Source organism: Dermacentor variabilis, chromosome 3 (assembly GCF_050947875.1).
Source record: "Dermacentor variabilis isolate Ectoservices chromosome 3, ASM5094787v1, whole genome shotgun sequence".
Lineage (NCBI taxonomy): Eukaryota > Metazoa > Arthropoda > Arachnida > Ixodida > Ixodidae > Dermacentor > Dermacentor variabilis.
The window spans coordinates 104149616-104174621 of record NC_134570.1 but is presented as its reverse complement, the minus strand read 5'-3'; the positions used below and the strand labels follow the sequence as shown (position 1 = coordinate 104174621).

Here is a 25006-nt window from a genome sequence, read left to right as displayed (position 1 = left end):
ATTTCCTAGGCGGTTCTCCCAACAATATTCGCTCAGCAGGCGCGTGAATCACGGTGCCGTGATGCTCATATATTGCCTCTCTAGCTTCGCTTCCACGCTCCTTATTTCGTCGGTGAAGTTCTCGGGCAGCCAACGCTCAATTTGAAGAAGGAAATCTGGTTTCTATTGTAGGTTGTTTTATTTCTCCTTTCGCTCTTAAGTAACACGTGCGCTTTTTCTATAGGATTTATTTAATTTCATTCTTAAAATATACCCACATTGTATGCGCTTGCGTGGTCTCCGGCATGCAGTTTTTCTATGTTCGCTGCGTTTGCACTAAATAGTTCATCCCTAAGTATCTGTCATTCAACTTCCACGTTTTCCAATTGAACTTTGTCTCTTTTTCCCTTTTGTCGATAGGCAAGGTCACTAAGTTGTGGTCTCTAAAATATATGTGTGTTACGCCATAATCACTTTAATGTCTTCGGAGATGTCTTTAGGGAACTGTATGGCAACAAATACTATAGCGAGCGGCAGGTGAGCGGTGAACGAGACGCCAGAGGATTTTCCTCAGTTCTCCTCTTCAGCTAATCACCTGCATGTTTCACAGTGATTAAAAATGTCCGCACTTGAAGCATGCTACGCAAATTTTTTTTTTCTCAGCATGGTACACAGGGGTGTTTCATACCTTCAGCCAACTTTAAAACACGCTTTTCCTCGCCATTGTTTTGCTCGGCGCTTTTGCTCGGCATAGCTCGGCATAGAACCACAATTTAGCCTGTACTCTGATTTCGAGGCGACATCAGATACAGAGGCGACATTAGATACAGCGGCTACATTTACTTCAGAGGCGACAATAGGACATACGTTCACGCATCCCAGTCGGATGCGTGCATCAGACGTTTCGGACACATAGTCTTGCCGTCTTTCACGCGGATACTATTATTGAGACTGTCAGAACTCCACAGTTAGTGGGGAGTTATCGTCGTGTCAACGCCCACTTTCTTTAATCATCGTCGGCATGACAACCCCGTTATTTCGGTAGGGGTTGTCGTTTTGCTGTCGGAAACACTTACGCTTGAGGGACATTGCACAGAATTGCACAAGTTTCGCGCAAAGTTGCGCGCGTTGAAGGGAGACCAGACAGCCCCTGCTTTCGGAATAAATATTTTATGAGCCAGGACTCGTTCTTATGGTGATAATTTTAGTTTGCCTGCTCACCTTCGAGATTTAAGATAATAAATTATCATATTTATTACCAAAAAAATTGTGGATTGTTGAAAAATTTGGCTGCCAGCGAGCAAAGGCCAAAACAAAAGCGGGAGAAAGAGCGAAAGAAAGCTATTCGCTTTAAGCTTGCATGATATATTTGCGCCGCTCCCGTCAGGAGAAAAATACGGGCACAGCGCGCCATTCGTAGCATGTCCATATTCGTTACAGCTTGGATGCTCAACAATGGCGAACCCTAAATTCATAAACGTACCTTGGAAATCTTGCGTTCCGCGAAGTCGGCTACGATGAGAGACGTCATACAGCCGCTAAAGTAGCATACAGCGTGATAAAAAGGTAGGACGTAGTATGCGTTGATCGTGCTCATCATTTGCCTGTAAGAAACATAAAAAAATAAATGACGCTTATATATGGCGGGAGGAAAGTTGCAAGTGTTAAATTAAAAACCTCTGCGAACAAGTTCTGCCTAAATGCACAATGTGGCAGAAGTTTAGCGATCGAAAGGGCAGTCCTGAGCCGCAATGCAGGAATGGCCCAGTTTGGCAAAGTTCTGGGTGTCCGTGATCTCTGGCGATGTCCTCGAATGAATAAACTAATGGTATCAAGATCTTAAATTCAACCATCGGCATGTCTCCAGCTTCATTGGTTTATCGAGATTCGCTCTTAGGTTACGATCACTACAGTGTTACCTCATGGGTTGCCGAAAAAGGAGTCACTTGGTCAAACCGTTGGCGTCTTCCTTCTGTTATTCATTGTTCCATCTGTTGCCTTACCTGACCAATAAATTGTGTCTAAGTAAATTGTAGAAAAAGAATCTTATCTTTTACCATGTCGAAAAAAAATAAAGGGTTTGCGTGAGAACACACCAAGGTTACACTGTTCTCACTAGATAGATAACGTCCAAAGGATAGACACATAACGTCCGAAGAGCGACACACGGGAATGTTGCGCCTTGGAAAAACGTGGCAAGCAGCTTGGGGCGAGTTTTATGTACAGGGTGTTTCCGCGAACACTTTCAAACTTTTGTCAAGGTTGCCTGTGGCAGATAACATACTTCTAGTTCATCAGCTGGTCTATTCGAAGAGGCGGACATTACTTGCACAAAAAAATTTAAATGCAGAATCAACCAGTTAACAAAAATTCAAAAAATAAGTTTCTAACTAGTTACCTTGTGGCCCATTTTCCAATTTGCAAATTCTAGCCGTGGCGTTCCCTGGGCGCATCCACTCACGAAAAATTATCAGGGTGACACCTGTTTGGGGATATTAATTCCCGAACTTTGCGGAGAAATGCGCTGGCGTTCCAGATACTTTGGGCTTCAATGCATGAAACGACGCTGTGTTAAGATCCTGACTCAATCTGGGGCACGCAACGGAGGAAAGCGGAGAGGAAGCGCGCCACCTTCTGTTCCGCACAAGGCTAAGGGGGGAGCGGTAGAAGTGGGGGGGCGATTCTACTCAGGGTGGCGCAGGTGGCCGGGCCGCTGTAGCTTGAAAGCCATCTCCAACGGGTACAGAATCCACGCTGTGGTGTGTTTTCCACGGCGTTAACGTAGTTCGCGTTGATGCGAGTGGCGGCATCAAGGCAGATTCGCTCGTTGCTGCTGCCGCGTTTCCTCGTTGCAGCGTTTTGACAGCGAGTATCCGCGGTCATCGATTGAGATGTGTTAGTGTAGGTTTGCGAGACCATGCTTGTTAATTTAGTTGGTACCCTCACTTCGTTTAGCTGTCCACTAATTTGCGATCACAATCGATGCTTTGCCTTTCCTGCGAAACTGCGACGTTTTGGTAAAGTATGCTTTAAAGTTTTGATTAGCATAGCAGCTATACGAGAAACGACATTAGAGAGAAAATAGCGCTTGACTTCCTTTTTTTTTAAAGAAGGGTCGCTATATATATAGTCACACGGAAGCACAACAGCCATGCGCGAAATGCAATTATAGAAAACCCCACATAAATATTCAACTTTGTGATGAATCGAAGTATCCGAGTATTTAATCTCCTCTCCAGTGACTGACGGGGTAGTGACGCAAACATTTCTTGCACAGTAAACGTTTTGCGCTTCCACTATCTCGCGCGTGATACGATCTCTGTGTTTTGCAATGATACTACACTCTGAGAATCTTGGGCTGCATCCAGACATGCTGCAATGGGCAGACTGTCGCCCTGTTTTGCGCGGGTTACATAGTACATGTGTTCTTTCAGCCTTCACCTTACGCCTTGGCCTGTCTGTACGATGTAATATTGACCACTCTCTAAGCTTATTTCGGTGTTTGATAGGGCGCTCACTCGAGCCGGTATACTGGACGGATATTTCGCATTGGCTTCGTAAATTTTCCAGGTCAGAAAGAACAGTTTTTACGTTTAAATGCTGCGTGACCTTTTTTTACAATGTCCGCCATTATTTGCATGCATATAATTATTGCATCTTTTGGCGATCTCGGGTTTGTACATTTGAACTTCAAAACAGACAAAAAATATGGCAGAATCGCTCTCGCGATGACTTACTTGGAATTTAAAATGGCGTGAAAGACGCAACACTTGTAAAAGAATGACACAGACACGGTGCCGCGTCTGTATCCTTTAACTGTTGCTCCGTCTTTCGCACTGCTTTAAATTCCAAGTATGTCGTACCGACTCGCCCAAGCATCTAGTTTAGCACAATGAATGTCCACGGTAATACCATTAGTATTCAGTTAAAGTAGCGACACAGCGTGTTCCTCAAATGACGTTTCGTTAAAATCTGTAATGGTGGTGCAGATACTTTTTTGTTGCTTTGGATATATAGGACATACACTGGCTCTGCATCAGTCGACGTTGCTGTGGAACTCGCTTGCCAACGTGGCCAACGAACATGATTGCGCAACGACAAGGTGATTGCTCTCAAATGACGACAAACCTATAAAGAGGACAGCCTGACGGCGCCGACATGGAGACAATACGATGACGAGTGCATGGCGACAATGACCCGAGGACGACGGTATGACAACACAAACTGGAATGACAACGATGACAGAAGCACGGCGAAATGGCGGCAACAGTAAAGCAGTGGGTGCGTGAGGGCAACTGTTTGTTGACGATGCAATGATGAGGTTAGCATGAGCATGATGATGATGGCATGAGAATGGTGGCATAATCACAATGAAGTGACAGAGCACGATTACGATAGAATGACCAAGACCGAATGACGTTAGCGAAACGACGTAGGCAGTACAATGACGACTGAACTAAGACAATGGTGTGACAACGACTATGTGATGACGATAGAGTGACGATGACCGTATAAGGACAATCGCATGAAGGAGCTCGAATGAGGAGGATGAAAACAACACAACTTCATCACGACAGCGGTATGGCAACGAATGCGGTACGACAACTGTGTGACGACTACACGTTTGTATCTATGGGACCACGATGACGGCATGACGACCGTCGCATAACAAAGATTGAGCGAAGACGAACGCACAACGAGAGTCGGATGACAATGCTGGTATTTCAACGATGAAACGACTGCGAAGGCATAATGATCATTTCGATGCACCTAGTGGCCCTAGCTATTGCATAACTTAGTCCACTGCGTCAGCATAGAAGGCGTGAAGATGATGGCAGGACGGCAGTCGCCTGAGGAAGCTGGAATAACGGCGATGGAATAACTACGACGACATCACGACCATGAAGGTGATGACAGTGGTTGGATGACGACTGTGTAGCAATATTGGCGTGGAGACGACAGTGTGACAAGAGTCCGATGACGAAGCTAGAGGGAGGACAATGGACTGACCACGACAGTATCAGGAAGACAGTACCACAGTGAATACACGACGGCGATGCAATGACAGCGATGGCGTGATGACGATGCCGTGACGCGAGATGGATGGCATAGCGCGAAGGGCGACGATCGAACGATCACAACGGTATCCATATCTTATGGTCACAACGAATGCATGATGACTCTATGACGATTATTGCACGACGACAATGGTATGACGAGAGTCGGGTGACATAGCTGGATTGACAAAAATGTAACGAATAGGATGGCATCACGACCACGATCACACACGTTGAGGGTTAGGCCACTTTGTCCTCAAGAAACATCTCAAGGAGACGGGAGAAGAGTGAAAAATGTTGAAGGCTGCTGCCGAGACAAGTATGTTAGTGGATAGAGTACGTATGCCTTCATTTACAGCAGACAAAATGTCCTCCTTACGTTGCGAGGAAGCCCCGACAACTTCGTAGAAATATTTGCCAGTTTATCGAATTCATCTGAGTAACTCAACTGCTGCAGCTTCGTATGCTAGTGCCTGCGAGACAGCAACCGCCCAAGGCCCCGATCCTAACCCGGAAAACATGAACCAGCATGTCACTAACGTGCTTTCTGTGGGACATAAATTTGTGGTTTAGCCGAAGTGTTCTTCGCCAGAGCTGCTGGCTATGGTCAGGCAGGTCTCCTGCGTGCTTCGAAGCACGAATACAAGCGCTGCATATCACACGGTGTCGACGTCTTGAAGTGATGTAAGCCAACTGCTTCAGAACTCCCGGTAAAGCGTATTGCTTCATTTCTAACATAACATTAATTGGGCATCCTCTCGGCAGACAAGAGACACTGTTTTGAAGCAGTGTCAATTAACTTGTTACAAGACCCTGGTACAATTCCTCAAGCGCCGTGGCACAATTCATACATCAGGCGACTACCTAATAAAAAGAAAGGTTTCTTCCGTCTTGCCAAACTTTCGGCTTCTATTGAGCGATGGTCGACATACAAGACGGCTTCCGATACATACGTGAAAATCCTGAAAATTGCAAACAACTTTTTGTCTTCTACTTTACCATCTAATTTGAAAACAAATGTTAAAGAGTTCTGGCGCATTATACACCCTGCAGACGGCCCTTTAATTAGATTGCGAGATACCTCCGGCGACATAATCCCAAATAATCTTTGTGCGGCCGCATTGAATAGAACATTCTTTGAAAGCTTTTCCTCGAGCACGACAGTTGATCTTCCAGATATGCCGCACCACGGATTTTCACCAATAACTATTGATGCTCGTGGCGTTGCTAAATGAATGAAGACTTTAATACACGATTCATCTCCGGGGTGGGGTGAAATTAGTTCTAAATTTCTAAAAGGTACTTGCGCTTATAGTTTCAATTATACTAACAAAACTGTTTCTGCAGTCGCTCGATTCATCAAGCCTCCCTAACGCCTGGAAAATCTGGAAAGTGGTCCCACTTCACAATTCCGGTAATAAGCACTTGCCTCAGAATTATCGTCCTGTTTTACTCACTAGCACATGCTGCAAATTACTAGAGCGTATAATTTTTTGAAACATCGCCACCTTTCTTGGTGATACCTAATTTTTTTTTCTTCTACGCAACATGGCTGCCGTCAAACATATTCCTGCGAAAAGCAGTTACTGTCGTTCAGTGATAAATTACATTTCATTTTTGACAAGTCATCTTGCGCCGATTGCATCTTTTTAGACTGCTTGAAACCTTTTGATAAAGTGCGCCATAAATTGTTGCTTTATAAATTAAGTCATCTTAATCTTGGTCCACATGTCTTTAGATGGATTCACTCTTTCCTTCTCAACCGTTGACAGTTTGTTTTCACTAATGACACACTCTCACTGCTTACTAACGTGTCATCTGGTGTACTATCTGGTGTAGGATCCGTCCTCGCGCTACTTCTATATTTAATTTTTATTACTGATCTTCCGTCCACCCTATCTTCTGCCATCCACCTTCTTGCAGACGACTGTGTAATTTCCAGAGAAATATGTAACCTCAGCGATATTTATACTCTCCATACCGACCCTAATTTGGTCTGTACCAGGTGCAAAACGTGGAAAATGGAATTAAATATTAACAAATGGAACTTCATGCACGTTTCTTGCTACTCGTACACTTCCCCTTCTTATTGTCTTAATGGCATTCCTCTTGATTCCGTCGCATCATATAAATATTTAGGCGTACATACATCACGAAACTTAACATGGAATGCCCATACTGAATACCTTACGAATAACGCTAATCGCATGTTAGGGTATTTACGTCGCAACTTCTCTGCTGCTCCATCGTCCTTAAAACTCCTCTTTACAAATCATTAATACGACCTAAACTTGAATACGCGTCATCTATATGGGACCCTTGGCATGAAAATCTTGTGTCTTCTCTCGAACTTATACAAAGTAAATCCGTTCGCTTGATCTTCTCAAAATACAACCGTACTGCAAGTATCACAGCCATGAAAACTAACCTTTCTCTGCCACCTTTAAAAACCTACCTTCCCCAGACATCTGAGAATAGAACCGCCTCCCTCCCGATATTGCAGCCAATCAAGATAGTCAACGATTTCGTGGTGCACTAACAACCTTTGTTTATTTTCGAGAATGTTGAAATTATGTTCTAACAAAATTCACTCTATTCTATTAATTGTCTTTGTAACCTATATTACCCTCTCCCCTCTGTATTGCCTTTGGCCCTCAGGGTATAGTAAATAAATAAATAAATAAATAAATAAATAAGGCACCATGCATGTTTTATGCCTTTCTTCGTTGTTACCGCACGGTTTCTCTGGCAAAAAAGTCAAGCCAAGGACGTTTGTTGTAGGCTAAACCTGGAAGCTTTTGAAAAGGGCATGTCCAAATCAAAGAATTATTTTCTTGAATTTTTTTCGAATGCGATTCCAACTCAATTTCTTGAATTCAATTTTCTTCAATGCCCACGTATGATTAACGCCTGCTTCGCCTCTGCCGCGGGTCAGGACGGTATTGCACTGTCTTCGGGGTCGGCCCACGTATGGGGAGTGCTTAACGCCTGTTTCACCTCTGCCGCGGGTCAGGACGGTATTGCACTGTCTTCGGGGTCGGCCCACGTATGGGGAGTGCTTAACGCCTGCTTCACCTCTGCCGCGGGTCAGGACGGTATTGCACTGTCTTCGGGGCCGGCCCACGTATGGGGAGTGCTTAATGCCTGCTTCACCTCTGCCGCGGGTCAGGACGGTATTGCGCTGTCTTCGGGGTCGCCCACGTATGGGGAGTGCTTAACGCCTGCTTCACCTCCGCCGCAGGTCGGCCCGGCATTGCACTATCTCCGAGATCGGCCCACGTACGGAGTGTTTTTCTTTGCTTACAACGACACGAAAATTTCCATGGACGGTATAGGCTTACAGCTTCGCTGTAATAAGATATCGAAATTACACCGTCCATCTAACTTTGGTTAACTCAGTAGCTTGGAGCATATATTCAAGCAGCTCACAATGACACCGCTTGAAAACGAACCCTTCGGCCACAGAGATGGGTCATCAAGTCGTTTGCAAGCAGCCTCGTCAACAACCGCGAGGAAAAAAGACTAGGAGTCGTGCGTTGTTTGCAGAGACCGAAAGGAGACAAACACCGTCAGATTTGTGGTAATGCGTTAGGTGTGCAGGGGTGGTTAGAAAGGCGAGATTGGACACACATACACAAAAAAAAACACTCGTTGGGATGCTGGGGACTTTCATGATACTTCATTCCGATTCACTAGAAGCAGCGATTAAAGGAGGGCTTCTATTTCTTTTTTCGTCTCAAGGGACTTCCGGCCACCGCACCCCACTGGGAGGCCATCCCGGGTAGGCGAGTTCATTGAAACATGTCCAGATCTTTATGAAGAAGGGGGATTGGCAGATAGGGTCACCTTGACAGCAGTAGGGGGAATAATTTACGTTTACGAGGCGACGTGCTAGGTCGGTGCGTAGCGATTGAACGTCCGCTCGATGTGAGGCCACGATGTCCATTTGGCGAGAAAGCCTTCGAGCCTTGTCACGACTGAAAAAGATGTTTCTCTCGCGTTCTTAGGCCACTTCATCGCTCAGGAATGATATGCCTTCGAGCGCTTCTAGGAGGGTGTTAAACGGACCTGTGAATTGGGAGCTAAGGTCGCTGGAGCGTGGAGGAGAGGTGCAAGATGGAGAGCCAGATGCAAAGCGAGAAAGCGGTGGGGCAACCTTCCTAACACTTTTTATTCCAGCATTGTGTTACAAAGAGAGCTGCCGGTATGCCCAAGCCCCTCGTCCTTGCATCGCAACACCCGTCAGCAGCGACGATTGCAAAATTAGTGCAAGAATAGCCAATACCTTAAGTATTATTTAAATTATATCGAACTGATCTTCAGCAATGAATCACGTACGTCTTTTTTTTAATATTTCCGGCAAAGTACTCACGAGAAATGCGGGAAGGGAACAATAGTGAATGGGGTCAAATGCAGTCTGGCCACGGTCCATGTTGCGATGGCACAGCCTAGGAGAGAAAGCATGGCTAAAGCGGCCAGAGCCGCATGCTTCCGTCTGGAAAAAAAAAAGACGACGTATAACCAATTTCATTACGCACAAGTTGCGTGGAATGTTTATCGCCAGTGCTCAAGCAGCATGCGTACGGATGACGTCAACATTCAGCCAATTATCTTTGCACGTGGCTGCTCTTAGTCCGTCAATGATTTGTAGTGAGCAGTGCGCGTGGCCACATTCTTGCTTGAATTTCACGTTATGCTTCTGAATATATTTAGACAGTGAAGCTCGCCGTGCGTAAAAGGCGTTGTGATTGAGTGCGGTGTTCGTTCTCTTCTTGAGTGAATGTTCTAAGTCTAATGCGTGTTATCTTTTTTCTTCTTTTTCTTTAATTATAAGGAAACAGTGATGCTCATTCGTTCCATTAAACACCTAGGTTCACCCACTTGACTATGAGCGACGCTGTAGTAAAAGGCGGTCCGCATTAGTTTCGGCATCCTGTAATTTCGTAACCTGAAATAAATCTAAGCAAACGAGTGTTTCTCGCATTTTGCCTCCGTCGACTGTGGCCCCGCCATGGCCGCGAATCCCTGCCGCGACCACGTGCTCACACGCAGAACAGCATAGCAATACCGCTGTCCGCCATCGTTCCTCAGGGGCACTGCATGACGTAGCTATTTTTAGGTCGAGGTCGCCGGTTCCATGGCAGCCGCAACGGCTGCAATAGACGTAGGAGTGAAATGCCAGAACACTAGCGTATCATATAATAGGCCACGTTAAAGAACCTGAAATGCTGAAATTTATTTCAGAGACGACCCCCCCCCCTCTACGCTGTGTCTTGTAAGCATATCTCGGTTCCGGCAGGTAAAACACCAGAATTCAAGTTAACTCGACCCCCACGTCGAGTACGCTGTCAAAACAGCGGCGCGCCAGAGTGATGTCAAAAATATTTCGCTTTAAACGCCTTTATAAAAAGCCTACAATGTCCACACGCCACGGGTATTGGAATGGTACTTGCTGGTTAAAACTGAAGCATTATGCTTATCTCCAGTCAAGAGCACAAAGTAAGTCTGCCAGAAAAGGTGGTAAGGACAAGCGAGTGCACTTGCCCATGAACTTGCATTCTTTCATCTTATCAAGAATCCTTTGAATAGTGCTTGAATGGCGCCTAAAAAGCAGAAAAGTAAATGTAGATGCTGGAGTAAAACCCTGGCAGCATCCGGAGAATTCGCTGCGTTGTGATGCAATGTTCACGACTGCATTTTTCTGCAAGTTATGTACCAGAAAACGGAGCTTTTGATTACACCAAAATCACAAAAGATAATCTGTCAGCCAGGCACCACTGTTCCAACAAATTTATTCGTTCGTTTAAAAAAGGCGGCACGCATTCCTGTGACTATCGTATGTACTATCACTAAAATTTAATCATGTATTTTATCTTCATAAAGAAAGATTGGTATCAAAATAAAGAATTCATCTGGATCTTGCACATCAGTTTTATTATTAGCTGAACAAACCACCAAAAGATACATTTATCTAGAACTACAAGCAGATGCTGCAACCTTCAAACAAAATAGGAGAATAAAAAACGATTTTGCATATGCTGGGGGGGCTCACCCTTTGAAGGTCAGCAATGTCACAAGCGAGACCAGGTAGAGTTGAAAATCCACCGATAAGAACCAGGTATGGATTAAGTTGTCCTAAAACATACAAAGATGTGCAATATTCCTCTTTACAAAAAAGGTATATTTAGGTTGATGGATGAACAAAATGATTCAACCTATATCAAACACTCACAATATGCACTTCAGCAATGCCATCTACACCTTATTAATACATATATTACATATATGCATATACGCTTATGAATACAACCCCATTGCAATATGAATGTTAACGTTATTGCGATCATCATGGAAGCAATAGCAATAAACGGCACATCCACCACAAAAATGCGTCATGTACGAGGCTGCTGGGCACCCCCCTCACGCTTCCCTCACCACACACTGCGCTATGTGCGAAGGTCGCGCGTGACCCTTTTCTGAATGCGCATTCGGACAAGATTGAGTATGGGACGAAAGTTTAATACCACCCTGCAACGGAGAACTTTTAATGGATTTATTTTTTACGGAAAATCGGCACCTGGCCAGTTTACAGCGCCGGTGACCCGAGTTGGCGTCAAAGACGTTCAGTGAAGAGCGGCACATAAACAAAGTAAAATACCCAGCGACTCAAGCAGACCAGATGGTTGGTGGCTAGCCAGATTCCCTCAGCATAGCAGCCCGATTACCCATTAGGCCACGGAGTCCTCTGCCCCAAGCTGGTGTGAAAGGGGCTCGTAACAGCGTCGGTCTTGATACTTGCGAAACGGCTTTCAACGCGAGTTTCATCACGCTCTTTTATTCTGCCGAATTCATTGCCTCTTTGTTCACTTTCGTTTTTATTATGCAGTGATATCGCACCACAACACGCCGCTTCTGCACCTGCAGAAAGCTGTTGCTGCTTCCGGCGCTCTGCGATGACCCCTAATGATGGCCCTTATGAGCACCCAGTGCGCCCTTTGATATTCCACCCAAGTTATATTCAAGAGCGCCTTCATCTGACTGCGCGACACGCACAAATATTTAGCATGAGAAAGCGGACTCAACATGAGTCCGCATGAGAAGCGGACTGCAAACTACAATGGTGGGGCACGCTTGCCTTTCGATTGCGCACTGCCTGCCCATAAATGTGCAGGCTTCCATGGGCAGCTGCTGGCCATTCCTGTTTACGAGGCTGTTGTGGTGCAGAACAGCGGGCTTGTGCATACAAATGCCTGGGAGGCATGCTTTTGCAATCCGTAGTTCCCTACATAATACGGCGACGCTACCGCGATGCCTGGTGACTTTTTATTTGATCCCGCGAAGCCACTGCATAGCAGTGTCCGTGGGGACGCCTGGGCCAGGTTATCTACCTCAGTTGAATAACTCGTGCTCGAGGAACCTGACATCCCAGATGGAAGGATAGATTCCCGCTGCAACAGATTTCGTCTGTGCGTACTATGACCACCACAGCACACTTTTCCCCCACACCCTCACAAGTGAACGCATGCTGTGCATTAACAATGTTTCCGTTAATCGGTTAGGTTCAAACTTCCACTAGCAAACACCACGTCCAAAACTCACATGAATGGTCACTTCAAATAAGTTTTTTATGTGAACAATCAGATGCCACCAGTGTTGTGCCATTTCGTCATAAAAGTGCTGAAAGAACGTATCCGTGTTCGGTCCGGTGACGAAATGAGGCAGCAGGTAGAACCACATGAGGGTGAAAAAAAGTGGGACGCAAATCCTGCAATGGAAGAAAAGCAACGGAAAAACATGAAAGTGTTCCTTAGGTGTTACAGCCGCAAAGTCCTTGAGAACTTGGTAAAGCAGTGTTAAAGTGTGTTTGTAGTTATGTGACACTTCAGATAAATTGTGGGCCTTACAAAAGACGAGCAAGAGAGGTATTACGGAGAAGCAACATGGCTGCCTGTGTTTTGCTTGTGCTCCGTTTGTGGGTTTTGTTCGCTATATAAAATAGAAAAAGCTACAGGCCTGCACAGCACACGAAGGACAGTAACCGCCTAAGTTGAAGGAAAAGCTCCATCGGAGTTTCAATTTTGGCACCATGCACTACAGGGTCTTCGTGACGAAGTCTCTTAGCGTCGTTGTCTGATCCGCCCGATTTTACCCGGTTACAGCCGCGCGTGTAGCTCTATGAGTCACTTCCTCAGCACTTGTTCGTGCCTTGCGAGGAGTAAACACGGTTATCCAGACTAGGTGGCCTACATGTCCCATCCGTTGATGCGTGGCCCGCGGAGTTGATGATGACACATATCGTTTATTACCGTCCCGTTTGTAACGGGGTGGTGACAAATAGTCACCTAGCCTGTCGGAGTTAACCATGTTCTGCTACATGCAGCATGCAACTACTGTATGCAACTGCTACATGTCGGGACACCTGGTGGAATATAAATGAATTGCAATGGAAGGTTTGCAGGCATCAACGCTACGCGGCACGCATGTCAAATGGCGTTTTAAATGGTTGATACGGTGCTAATAGTGATGATTTAATGACATTCTCTTTGAGGCGGGACGGTGAGAAAGTCAACTAAGCCTGCTTGAATTATTCAGGTATGCCATACATATTTTCATAACATAAAGATTTGTACACTCCCATAACCTTCTTTTTCACCCTCCAGAATCCAGATGGATCTATCCGCTAGCCTTAGCAGCAAAAAGGATTACGAATACGGGTACCGTCATCATCGCTTTTTCGACGGCATTAAAGTACCAAACTTCTTAAGGTGTGGCCCGACCCTGGTGAGAATATTTTCTCTACCGCAAGGAAGTGGACGTTTGATCCGCATGTGGCAAGCTGGGACATCGCGCGGGTGTGTGTCCGATCGCCGAAGAGTGAACGTGCAGATGATGTAGTACATCAAACCCAGAGGAGTCACACGAATGCTCACCGAAATGTGGCCTATGCGGAGTACCACACGTGACGGCCGATAAAGCCTGCAAGGAACGTCTCCAGATGCTACAAGTTGTCAGAAGACGAAGAAGAGAAACAGTCAACGAGGAAGCAAGACTACAACAAATTAGCAGCACGCGCACCAACCCGGAAACGGCAGTGGAAAGGCCCCCTCGATTCAGGGGCGCTCGCATTTCAGGAGTCGTAGCATAACCAGAGGCCGCTCAACATTCAGGAGCCGATCCAAAGCTAGAGGACGGCTCTTTTCCAACGGGGCGCAGATGTGCTTCGATTCGTATGGAGAACCTTACGACCCCAGGAAATAAAGTCGTCAACGGCAGTCCATCTGGACCGATCCAGTCCGAGGTAACAAGTCGCGCGCGAGCGAACTGCAGAACATGTTCAAAACAGAGTATAAAATAATAGGATAGCACAACTAGAAAGGGGAAATAATATGCTAAGAACCTTGACAGACAAGCCCATTACGCAGATGGAAGAAATTAGAAGGAGCTATCAGACAGCCGCGAGAAATCAGCCACCCTTTGCTATCAGTGGCAGCAAGCAATCGGAAGTCCCTCGACCGATGGACGTTACCAGTGAGGAGGCAGATAAGGTGACACCCGCGCCCAAGAAGAGTGTCATAACACGTTAGCAAGCATCTACCAGGGCGAAATTTGAAGTCAGAGAAATGCTCACAATACGGTGCGAGAGCGTCAAGCAGACACACGAAAGGCTGATACAATTCTAGCCAGGTATTTCAGCCATGGAAGAGCGCACTAACTATACTTTCCTCAAGATCAAAGCGCATCTTAACAATAGGGCGGTCCCAGCTTTGGATCCCAATGCTTCTAAACCTCTCGTACAACGCATGATGTCTAACAGCCTCGCTATACTAAATAATACACTCAAGCCCAAGCAAGATGCCTGCGCTAACTAGTCAATTCCAAATGTGGCAACGGAGCTGCAAGGGCTACCAACAAATTGCTGCAGGTGCGTCTGCAGCAATTTATTTGATCCCACCCTGAAAACCCGCATGTTATCCTACGCCAAGAAACGCTCGCCTCCAACGTCAAATTGCTCGGGTATCGCTCGGGGAGGAAGAGTAACGGAGGGGGGGGGGGAGAGGTACCGCAACCCTATTAAGTAACATGGCTACGCACAACAGCCACGACCTAGAGATGACTGGTAACAAGACTGAATGCATCATGATGGAAAACATTTCAGTTGGTAGTCTGGAAAGCATCCTTATTTTCAATGTTTACACAGCCCTAAGGATCTGAAACAAAGAATCGAGTCGCTACTTACCGAAGCAGTCATACTAGCTCGAGACTCGCCCCTAATTATGCCCGGATACTATACCGTCCCCTACCACGCATGGGTTACCCCTACAATACAAACAAACAGGAGAGTCCACGGCGCAAAGCAGCCGACCTAGAGTTGACGATCATCATGGACCCAGCATTGCCAACTTGATGCGGTACGTCTACATGTCGAGACACGACACCCGACCTCACTTTTGTTCGGAACGCTATGGAACCCACTTGGACTAACTTTCACCAAGACTTGAGTAGTGATCATAACATATTATCGATGAACTCACATATTAGGCAGAAGAAACTATGGAAATTTCAGGTCGTAGACTGGGCCGAATTCCAGAAAATCAGAAAGAAAAGGGTGATGGGAGAAGTCAGCCTAGCTTGGAACAATGAACGACACAACTAATGGAGGACGTTGGCACCGCAACAAAAGAGGTGCTAAAGGATCTCCCGATCGACTAGACCGACAGCCGATTCGCACACCTCACAGAAGCTAAACAATTCCTACTCAACCGATGGAAGGCTCAGAGACTCAACGATAGGCTGGGAAAGAAAATTCCTGAAATCAATCGAGCTATACAGGAGCATTGCAAAACCATCTCTAAGCAACAGTCAGATGAGGTTTTCCACTTTATAGGTGGCCGAATGAGAAAAGGAGGGATCACGAATCTACTGAAGCACCTACTTGACGAAACCAACACAATATCGCATCCATGAAACACATTAAGCAAAGTCCTGCACGTGGCACAGAATGACTCATCCAAGTCAGAAGTTACTGCAGAGCTAGTGAATAGGCACCGATCCGTCGAGGACACGGAGCAGCCACCCCCTCCTCGATTGGAATATACGAGAACAAGCAACCCAACATTTGTTGCTGAGTTCACGGTAGGAGAGCTCAGGACGGCTTTACACGATCTTAACGGAACATCTGCCCCTGGTCCCGACAGGATAACAAAGATGCCCCGCCATTTGGAGGGCAACTCCATAGAGTACTTCACACAACTAATTAATGGCATGCGGAGGAGCGCTGACGTTTCTGCCGATTGCAAGACTGCCCACATCATTTTATTCCCAAAATCGGGAAGAGCGCTGGTTTCGACAATCTACGACCGATCTCACTCATACCGTGCGTGGGAAATGTCGCGTGACATTCAATACTGAATCGATTATCTCAGTACCTGGAAGAGCACGAGCTTTACTCTCACACGAGGATCACCTTCTGACCTGTTCTATCTATAAAATAATCCGTGCTCCAAATTATCAGCCACAAAAGTAGGGAAAGGAGAACAATACTGGGACTAGACATGGAGAAAGCCTTCAGTCATCCATAGGTTTATACTAAACACCATTTCGAACCTCGATGGGGGTAGTCACTTTCATCAATATGTCCGAGCCTTTTTCAGTGGAAGGATGAATACGCCCAAGGCTGTGGACCAAACATGAATTACAGTGAATATTGGGCCCCGATGCACACCCCAAGGAGCGCTCATCTCGCCCACTCTTTTTCAATGTCTCCATGATGGGACTCGCCAGAAAACATGAAGACATTGAAGACATAGAATACTTCATTTACGCGGATGGTGTCGCGATATCGTCCACCAGAGGCAGTGACGCGAAAATAGAACAAAGATTACGAGACGCCGTAAACGTCATTCACGAGTACCTCACGTCAATGGGACTCCGATGTTCACCTAAGAAATCAGAATTTCTACTATACCGAACTAAGAGGCGAGGCCGCAAACCCTGGAGATATCTTTCTCCTGGAAAGACCGACATAATGCTCTATACCAGGAGGAGAAGTGCCATCGCAAGGATGGACTCCATCCGGGTGCTAGGCTTGGTGATAGGAGTCAACGGGCCCAATGATCAAACAATTGTACGCATCGCTAAGAAAGTTGACAGCGCAATCAGGCTCATCAAAAGAATAACTAACCGCCTACATGGTCTTGGAATAGACAACGTAATCAGGCAAGTTCACGCCTTTTTGGTATGTCACTTTGCCTACGTAGCAGCCATACACGAGCGGCAGAAGTCTGAAAGGGACAAACTGAATGCGTTCATAAGGAAGGTAATCAAGGTAGCTCTTGAACTACCTGTGCACACGGAAACTGCAAGGCTCACGCAGCTAGGGCTGCACAATACACTGGATGAAATAGCCGAGGCACAAGAAAGAGCCAAGTTCATTAGACTCTCCATCAGGCGATCAGGAAGACATATCCTCAAACGGATTGGTAGACCAATTGCCGCAATACATATTGAGCGCGGAGAAATTGCCAAAGTTCTGCGGAAGAATATCGCAGTCATGCCGGTTCTAAGGTATGTTCACCTCACTTATAATGTTGGCAGAAGGCAAGTCAGAGCCAAAGCCTTAATAGAGAAAACTAAACGTGCTGCTTTGTCGACGCGGATTCATGTCCATTAGACGAGCCTTCGCAGCGGTCCTTCTGAAAAGCAAAGGTGAAGTCTTCAACTCGGCCTCCACGCACACCACACAACCGGAAACTGCATAACAGATAGCCATCGCATTGGCACGTTTAGACCCGAAGGGATCCAGGATCCACAGCGATTCTAGGCAGCCATCCGAGCGTTTGCAAACGGAGTTATCTCCAGGAAGACCCTGGCAATTTTCGACCAGAAAGGTCGTCAAGTCCCACACGATCATCTGCTTTCCTGCTCATATGGGAGAACTCACCAGTCGTCCCTCGAACCTCAACGAATCTACCCACAATGCTGCACGAGGACTTGCCAACCATGCGGCCACATGGCAAGAAGATGCTTAGCTTCCAGATTGCTGGGACTACCTCCTCACATACAGCAAGCTAACCAAGCACCTTCTACCTATAGACGCAGGGTCTTTCTCCCTCCGCACAGTAAACTAAATAGAGCTCAGGCCATTACGCTAAGGATCTTGCAAACAAGAATATATCCGAACCCTTTATTAATTGACAAGTTCTATCCGAAGTTATCTACTCCTACAACATGCGATAAATGTAACGACACCATAGATCTTAGTCATATTCTCTGGCGTTGTTCCGTGTTGCGCAGCGACAAAGACAATAGTGAAGATTGGCGGGACGCAGCTCTATCAGTCTCACATTAGATTACCAGCTATGGGCAGTCCAACGGGTCCACGAGGCGGCCGAAATGATAGGCCTTTCGGTCCCAAGGTAGGAGCGGCCCGCTTCGGGCTACGAAACTAGCGCGACCAAATAGACCTGAGTGAGTTTTTTTTCATCCATACATCCAACCCTCAAGACTTCGCTTTCCACCTTGTACAGCTACCGATATGGTTTCATAGAAATAATTACCGGAGGGAACTCTGCCGCTGCAATGAGCCACAGGAGCTGAAATGGTAGCGGCAGAGCAAGCATTTGAATTATGGGAAGTGCACGGATTAGCCTAAACTTCGTCCTTCTAGCTCCAAAGGGCTTGGGGACTTCGTCAACACGTCATTTCCAACATTGTACTACGAAATAAATTATTAAATAAACTATATTAAAATTCTGTGACTGCAGGAATCGAGCACAGGACCTCTAGCACAGGAGCCTTATATAGAAACCAATACGCCACGACCGCATGCTTCAGAAAGCGATATGAAACCCCCTGATGAATTCTTCACGGGTTCACAGGCAAGCCAGTGCCTTGAGACGCTTGGCGCGTTTCGATATGGCAGTTGCAAATCGTTGCAATTAGTAACCATTCGGCATGTCCGCAGCATCTTTGGCACTTCGAAGTGCACAGATTGCTCTGAAATTTACGATAATGAAGGCATATAAAGCGTAATAAACAAAGCTACAAGGACGTATGAATCCACAAGTATGAAGATCAGGTAAACTATGTATTTCCCATCATTCCAATGGTGGCTCAACGATTGCAGTGCCAGAGTGCCCTCTAGTAGATTGTAGGAAACCCTATGCCACTACCTATTCAAGTGTTACATGGCGTGCCTTGTGGCATAATATTATGCAGCTACAGTGCAAATGCCGCACGTATAGACGATAAGCGGTACACATCGAACATGACACAATAGTATGCTAACAAAGGTGATGGTGTATTCGCATTCGCTTTGAAACACGGTGGTAACATAGTAACCTAGCCGGGTTCATCCCCTTTAGGTACGAATTTGTATCGATTGTGGATACATGTGCGAAGTTTACACAATTATATGTCAGGGTGCTTGAGTTTCTTGGCCGCAAGCATTTCATGAATGAAAGAAATACTTCGAGGTTGTTACCGGCATGCCACACATCAAACGTTACGTAAGACGTAAGAGATAATATTGATATCATTGCCTTCACCAAAGCGGTACTCTGCAACAAAACATATAACTCAGGAGTATAATGGAAGCAATTTAGGTTAGCAGTAGGTTCAATTTACACCAAGCTTGTTGATCGTGCTCTATTCCTTGATATTTAATTAGGTACACAATATGTATTGCACGCATATCACATCGCAAGAGAAGAGGCACGATACGACGCCTAATGAAGGTTATTATGTTGATAGTTTATTGATATCATCCAATAAAACGCGACGGTGACATAGCCACCTAGCTAGCTTGATTAAGTCAGGTACATCTATAGGTTTTTTTCTAGGATTCTTGTATACATGGTCCCTTAAACAACTTGTTCTTCTTCAAACCTCTATCTCGTACCGCTACCTATACATCTCTTACATTGCGTTCTACGTGGTGTAACAATGCGCAACTGCTAGGTAAAGTGTGCACGTATCGCTGCATGTGGCGTGCACCCCACATCGCAAAACAATTCGTTCGACACGATGCCAATGGCGGTGATGATGATAAGTTATTGGCATCCGCTTTGAAACGTGGCGGTGCCATAGCCGCCACGCCAACTGATTCAATCAGGTACGTAATATATGTTTTACGGTGGAGCGCTTAGAAACTCATTGGGTTTCTCTTGACGCTCGTAGCTTCGCCGAGCTGGGGGAGAGAAAGCTGAGAAAGACTAAAAGCGGAGTATAAATATAGCATCGCGCAGTATAGCTACGTGGCAAGGGTGGCTGGAGCTTAGCGTGGGAGAACAAGCGGCGCGATGGGGACGCAGGTGGTGTGACGTCATTTCTGTACGATAAAAACCCGCGCGCTCACTTCGGCAGCCCACTTTCTCGCAGTGGAAAAAATTATGCGTGGCTCTGTTATCGCAAACACCAGATAGCAGCAGAGCTAGGGGAAGCCCAGAAAAGTTAGACTACACTTTAAAAAAGGTTTACTCCTTTTGGGCTGTACATCTGCCACACAACAATAATTGCCATCTGCATCGCTTGCGTTTCCTTTCTTGAAAAGGCCGCGCCCGCTATTTTCCTGTCGGCAATGCAATGTCATGCTGATAACGCGCATGCCATTCATTACTGGGAAGTACCGGGCTCGCAGCGTTAAATAAAGGAAATGCTGACAGACGACATTTATTTTTGTGGGGCAAGATACGACTCAAAGGGCGTAGACTTTTCTTAGATTGTAAGTGTGCGGTTTGTCACTACTTTACTGGCCTTCCCCCGGCTGCACTCATCTCTCGTGTTTGCCATAGGAGAGCCACGCTTAATTTTTGTTCTAGGATTCTTGTATACGTCTCCTGAAACCTATTGTTTCTTCCTCAAAGCTTCTCTGCCTCGTGCCGCTAGCTGTGATTCTGCCAGATGACGTTCTATGTGATGCAATAATATGCAACTGCAATACAAAATCTGCATGTATCGCCGCTACGTGGCGCGCATGTCCCATCGCAAGACAAGTGATACGGCACGATGCAACTGGTGATGATGATGATCATTTATGGGCACCCGCTTTGAAACCTGGCAGTGACATCGTCAATCAGCCAGCCTGACTCAATCAGGCAATCAATATATATTTTTTCCGTCATACTCGTATACATTTTCTTAAACTTCTTCCTCGGACCTTCTCTACCAACCTTGCAATGCTACCTGTGCAGCTGCTACATGGAGTTCTACCTGGTGTAATAATATGCAAAATTCAACGCAACACGTGCACGCGTAGACGCTACTCGGCGCTAATATCACATAGCCTGTCTCCTCGCCCACTGCGACGCGATTACAGGGCAATTTTCTGCTCCATGCTAGCAAGCGCTGGCCTGGATCAGTAGTAGAGCAGCTGACTCCCGTGCAGCGGGCCCGGGTTTGATCCTGGTGGGAACTAAGTATATTTTTTTATTCCCGGCGATAGCTCCAGCAAATGTTACGGGTACAGAACTATTTACACCATATCTGCAAAGAGCGCAGGTTCCCGAGACGGAATGGAGCTAAGCCAGGCAGTGTCCTCTTTTCGTCTTCAGGAACATCGTCGCTCTCTTCTTCGCCTCATCGTGAAAATACCATCGTCATCATTAGTAGCATCATATCGTGCCATTTGACACTTGATGCGACACGCGCGTTGCGTAGTGTTGATAGGTACAGTATTAATATGGCACTTCCATTATATTACACCAGATGTCGCGATAGGTAGCAGTTGCACATACCACTTGCATGTTACATGTAGCGGGACCTGGTTAATTCAAGCAGGCTAGGGGACTATTTTAGTACCCCGTTTCCAAAGTAATGCAAGGAACCATAATTATCATCATCAACAACGTAACCTGCCGCACCTGAAGGGATGTGACATGTGCGCCACTTATTCCCGATACGTGTGTTAACTCTTCGGAACATAATATGGTATCTCCTCGAAAGGCTCCTGCTCCTAAAGAAGCGAATCATAGAGCTACGTGCGCGGCTGCCGCCAGCCAACATCGGTCTCAGCAGACATGTGCAGAGAGCAGCACAAGCTGCAGCTCACCGTCGACGCCAAGCGGACAGCTCAGGTCTTTCTCGTTAAAAATAAATTTCACCGCGAAGACACTGTGGTGCGTGGTGTGGAAAATGGATTTCGTATGGAGCCGCTACAACAGTCTACGCTCCGACTATTACAACGACACTGCTGCGTCGGCCGCCAGGCCTGTATCCTTTAATATGCGTGTAGCACTGCTGACTATACAGAAATTACGACATCACATTTTCAACCTTTCATTTTTGTGTTAAATGAAGTTGCTAGACATGGAAACCCCGGAAGATATACAGGCAAGCATAAGTTTGCAGAAAGATATTTTGCAGTAATTGCTTTTATACGAACTACTTTCGGTTTCGTTTCTATGGAGCTACCTATGTCTTTACACTGAAGGTTGTCCTGTGGGAGCAGATCATCCTAACGTTCTAATGCTTGCTCCAACTCAATCACTCTGACACTGTCACATGCGTTACATGTTGTCGCTCTTTGACAGGTCAAATATAAAAGCGGAGTAGAGGACAGAGTATGCTGGAGCGGCTGCCAAAACATCACCATGTTTTGCTATGGCCTCATCGACTACCAATTCATGATATCATGCCCCTAGACCTCCTGTGAAACTAAACCGAAACAGTTTCCTATAAAAGCAACTGTAGAGAATTTCCTAAGGCGCTCTGAGAATTAGCGGTACTTTTTCTGAAGTTTCGATGTCTATAAACGTCACGGAGCGCAAGAGAATGAAATGTAGTAATAGTCATGTCACTATTCTTCCAAACCATGTGGGCGTCTACATTAGTGGCGGTCCCAAGGTTAAAAAAGCAAGCATCCATTAAAGGCAGCTCTTAGGTATGTGTGCAGGCTGTTTCTATCGTCTTTGACGGTTCATAAAATATCGTAAGTGCTTTTGGCATCCTTATTTCATTTGTCCACCTAAACGATCAAATATAGCACAAGTTTCTCACCTGATGAGCCTTCTAAGAATCACAATGATGAACACGGCAGGTCCGCTTATGTTGTACTTTTTTAGAGTATGGCATAGCAAAAATCCGCTGGAAAAATGGCCCAAGCATCTCAGTTTTGACCAAAAATGTGTCCCTCTACGTCCGTCACTTCGTCTACTCACTCATCGATTACAAACTTGGTAAATTAATCACATTTCCAATAAAATACCATCTCGACGAAAAAGTCTGCTCGCTCTCATACCGTGTTACTCTCGATCAGGCAACCCCTTCGCCTAACTAAGGCGAAAAGTCAACTTCTATGGAACATATCAGGGAGGTAATCAAACACACTGCTTTGTACAAAGCTTACAAGTAATCACATACAAACCGCTACGTTTCTTTTTGTGGAAACGCCTTATTATATCACCCTTAAGTGTACGATCAGGACAATTATTATAACAGAAGCGAACTGAACCGCTAGATCCAGCACGAAAAGTGCTGGATCTCTTCGGGGCGTTTAAGCTTTATGGTGATGGCTTTAATAATGGCCTGACGATATGTTGACTGTTTTAAATAATTGAAATACATGAAGGCCTAGCATTTTGTGTTGCTTGTTAAAGCGGCGGATTCTTTTGGAACCCCCCCCCCCCCCCCGCGGACTTTCCCGAGTGTGGATGCTTCCTCAATCGGTGCTGCAACTGCTGCTGCTGCTGCTGTCTAGCGGAATAGGTCGTACTTTAAGAACTTCGGCAGTGACACTTAAGACTTCTCACGTGTGGGAACGCTAAAATATTACGGTCAACAATACCTTGATTTGGGCGACTTCGTTCAACTTGCCAGTGTTCGTGAAACGCGCAGGTTTTTTTAGGAAAGAAAAAAGAACAATAAGAGAACGGGAAGTAGGCGAACCGTATTCTTTAAGGAAAGCAGGTGATAAGCGTGTCAGCTGTCCGCATTTCGCTTTGCACGATAGAGAATTGACTTTTCTTTCGAGGTATCTAGACAAGTGAACAATTGACTTTTACAATCTTTTGTATGATGTTGCGTACATGATGTACCTCGTGTGCTGAGCATAAGTTTTATGACCGCTTGAAATAAACGCTGGTCTGAAATTCAGTGCCCGTCCTGTTGTCTTCGTTTTTAGCTCGTTTCATGAACACTGCCTGTATGGTCCGATTGGCGAAAGAAGCCACACCTTTTGCCAGCCAGGTGGCTGCGACGAGGCGTGTGCAATGAGGAACGCACTGGACGCACCTTTACTCCGCCAGAACCGCGGACACGTCGTGGCCTCGGGAAAGCGTGTTGTTCTCGTTCCGCGGAGGCTCCGGTTGGATTCCCACCCACACCGATATGTACGATACGTTCTTCTCAAAGCCAATAATTTACTTTGTTTACAGGAACACCCCAGAGAAATTTGACGTCAATCCGGGTATTATTCGCGTCTTTTATAGCGAAACTGGTCGCCTCTCAATGGTAGGAATTTCTTGTGGCATCTTCCGTAAGCAAAAATGTGGGCAGGTGGAGTTGAAACAAGCTTCACCCACTCAGCAAAGTAAAACGAAAAGTGCATATATTCTTTGGAATCACGGGTACAACACACAAAACAGCATTCGTTTTAATAAATAACAAGCCCAAAACGACCATCCGAACAACATAATTGATGATAAGGCGCTTGTGATAACAACGCGCAGCAGGCAGCGCTCCCCGCATACGTTTCTCGATAAAGATTACTGTTGCGCAAGTCTTCGCGGCGACATCACCTTGCTATACGGGGTGTGCCATGCATAGCCATTCGTATATAAAATAACCAGGCTAGCAACTGATTTCAATGTTGTTGAATATGTACTATGGACGGCGGCATGCTATGAAACTCCCGTTACTATCATTACTCTAAAATCATGTATCATTGCATACCCCCATCAGCAGTTGTGGCGGTGGTTTTCAACGGTTTCGCTCGACATCCCGTTTCACAGGTCCGGGATGGCGAACTTCTTTTT

The 25006-nt window shown here is 46.0% G+C and overlaps 1 protein-coding gene across 1 annotated transcript in view; it reads right to left on the bottom strand.

Annotated features, from left to right (window-relative positions):
• Positions 1 to 25006, bottom strand: part of LOC142574076 (nose resistant to fluoxetine protein 6-like) — a 56842-nt gene that overhangs the window by 12996 nt on the left and 18840 nt on the right. The window contains exons 8-12 of the mRNA XM_075683246.1: positions 23031 to 23117; positions 12636 to 12801; positions 11089 to 11171; positions 9409 to 9531; positions 1463 to 1583 (exon numbers count right to left, since the gene is read on the bottom strand). Coding sequence (XP_075539361.1) covers positions 1463 to 1583; positions 9409 to 9531; positions 11089 to 11171; positions 12636 to 12801; positions 23031 to 23117 — 580 coding nt within the window. The remainder of the gene's footprint in view (positions 1 to 1462; positions 1584 to 9408; positions 9532 to 11088; positions 11172 to 12635; positions 12802 to 23030; positions 23118 to 25006) is intronic.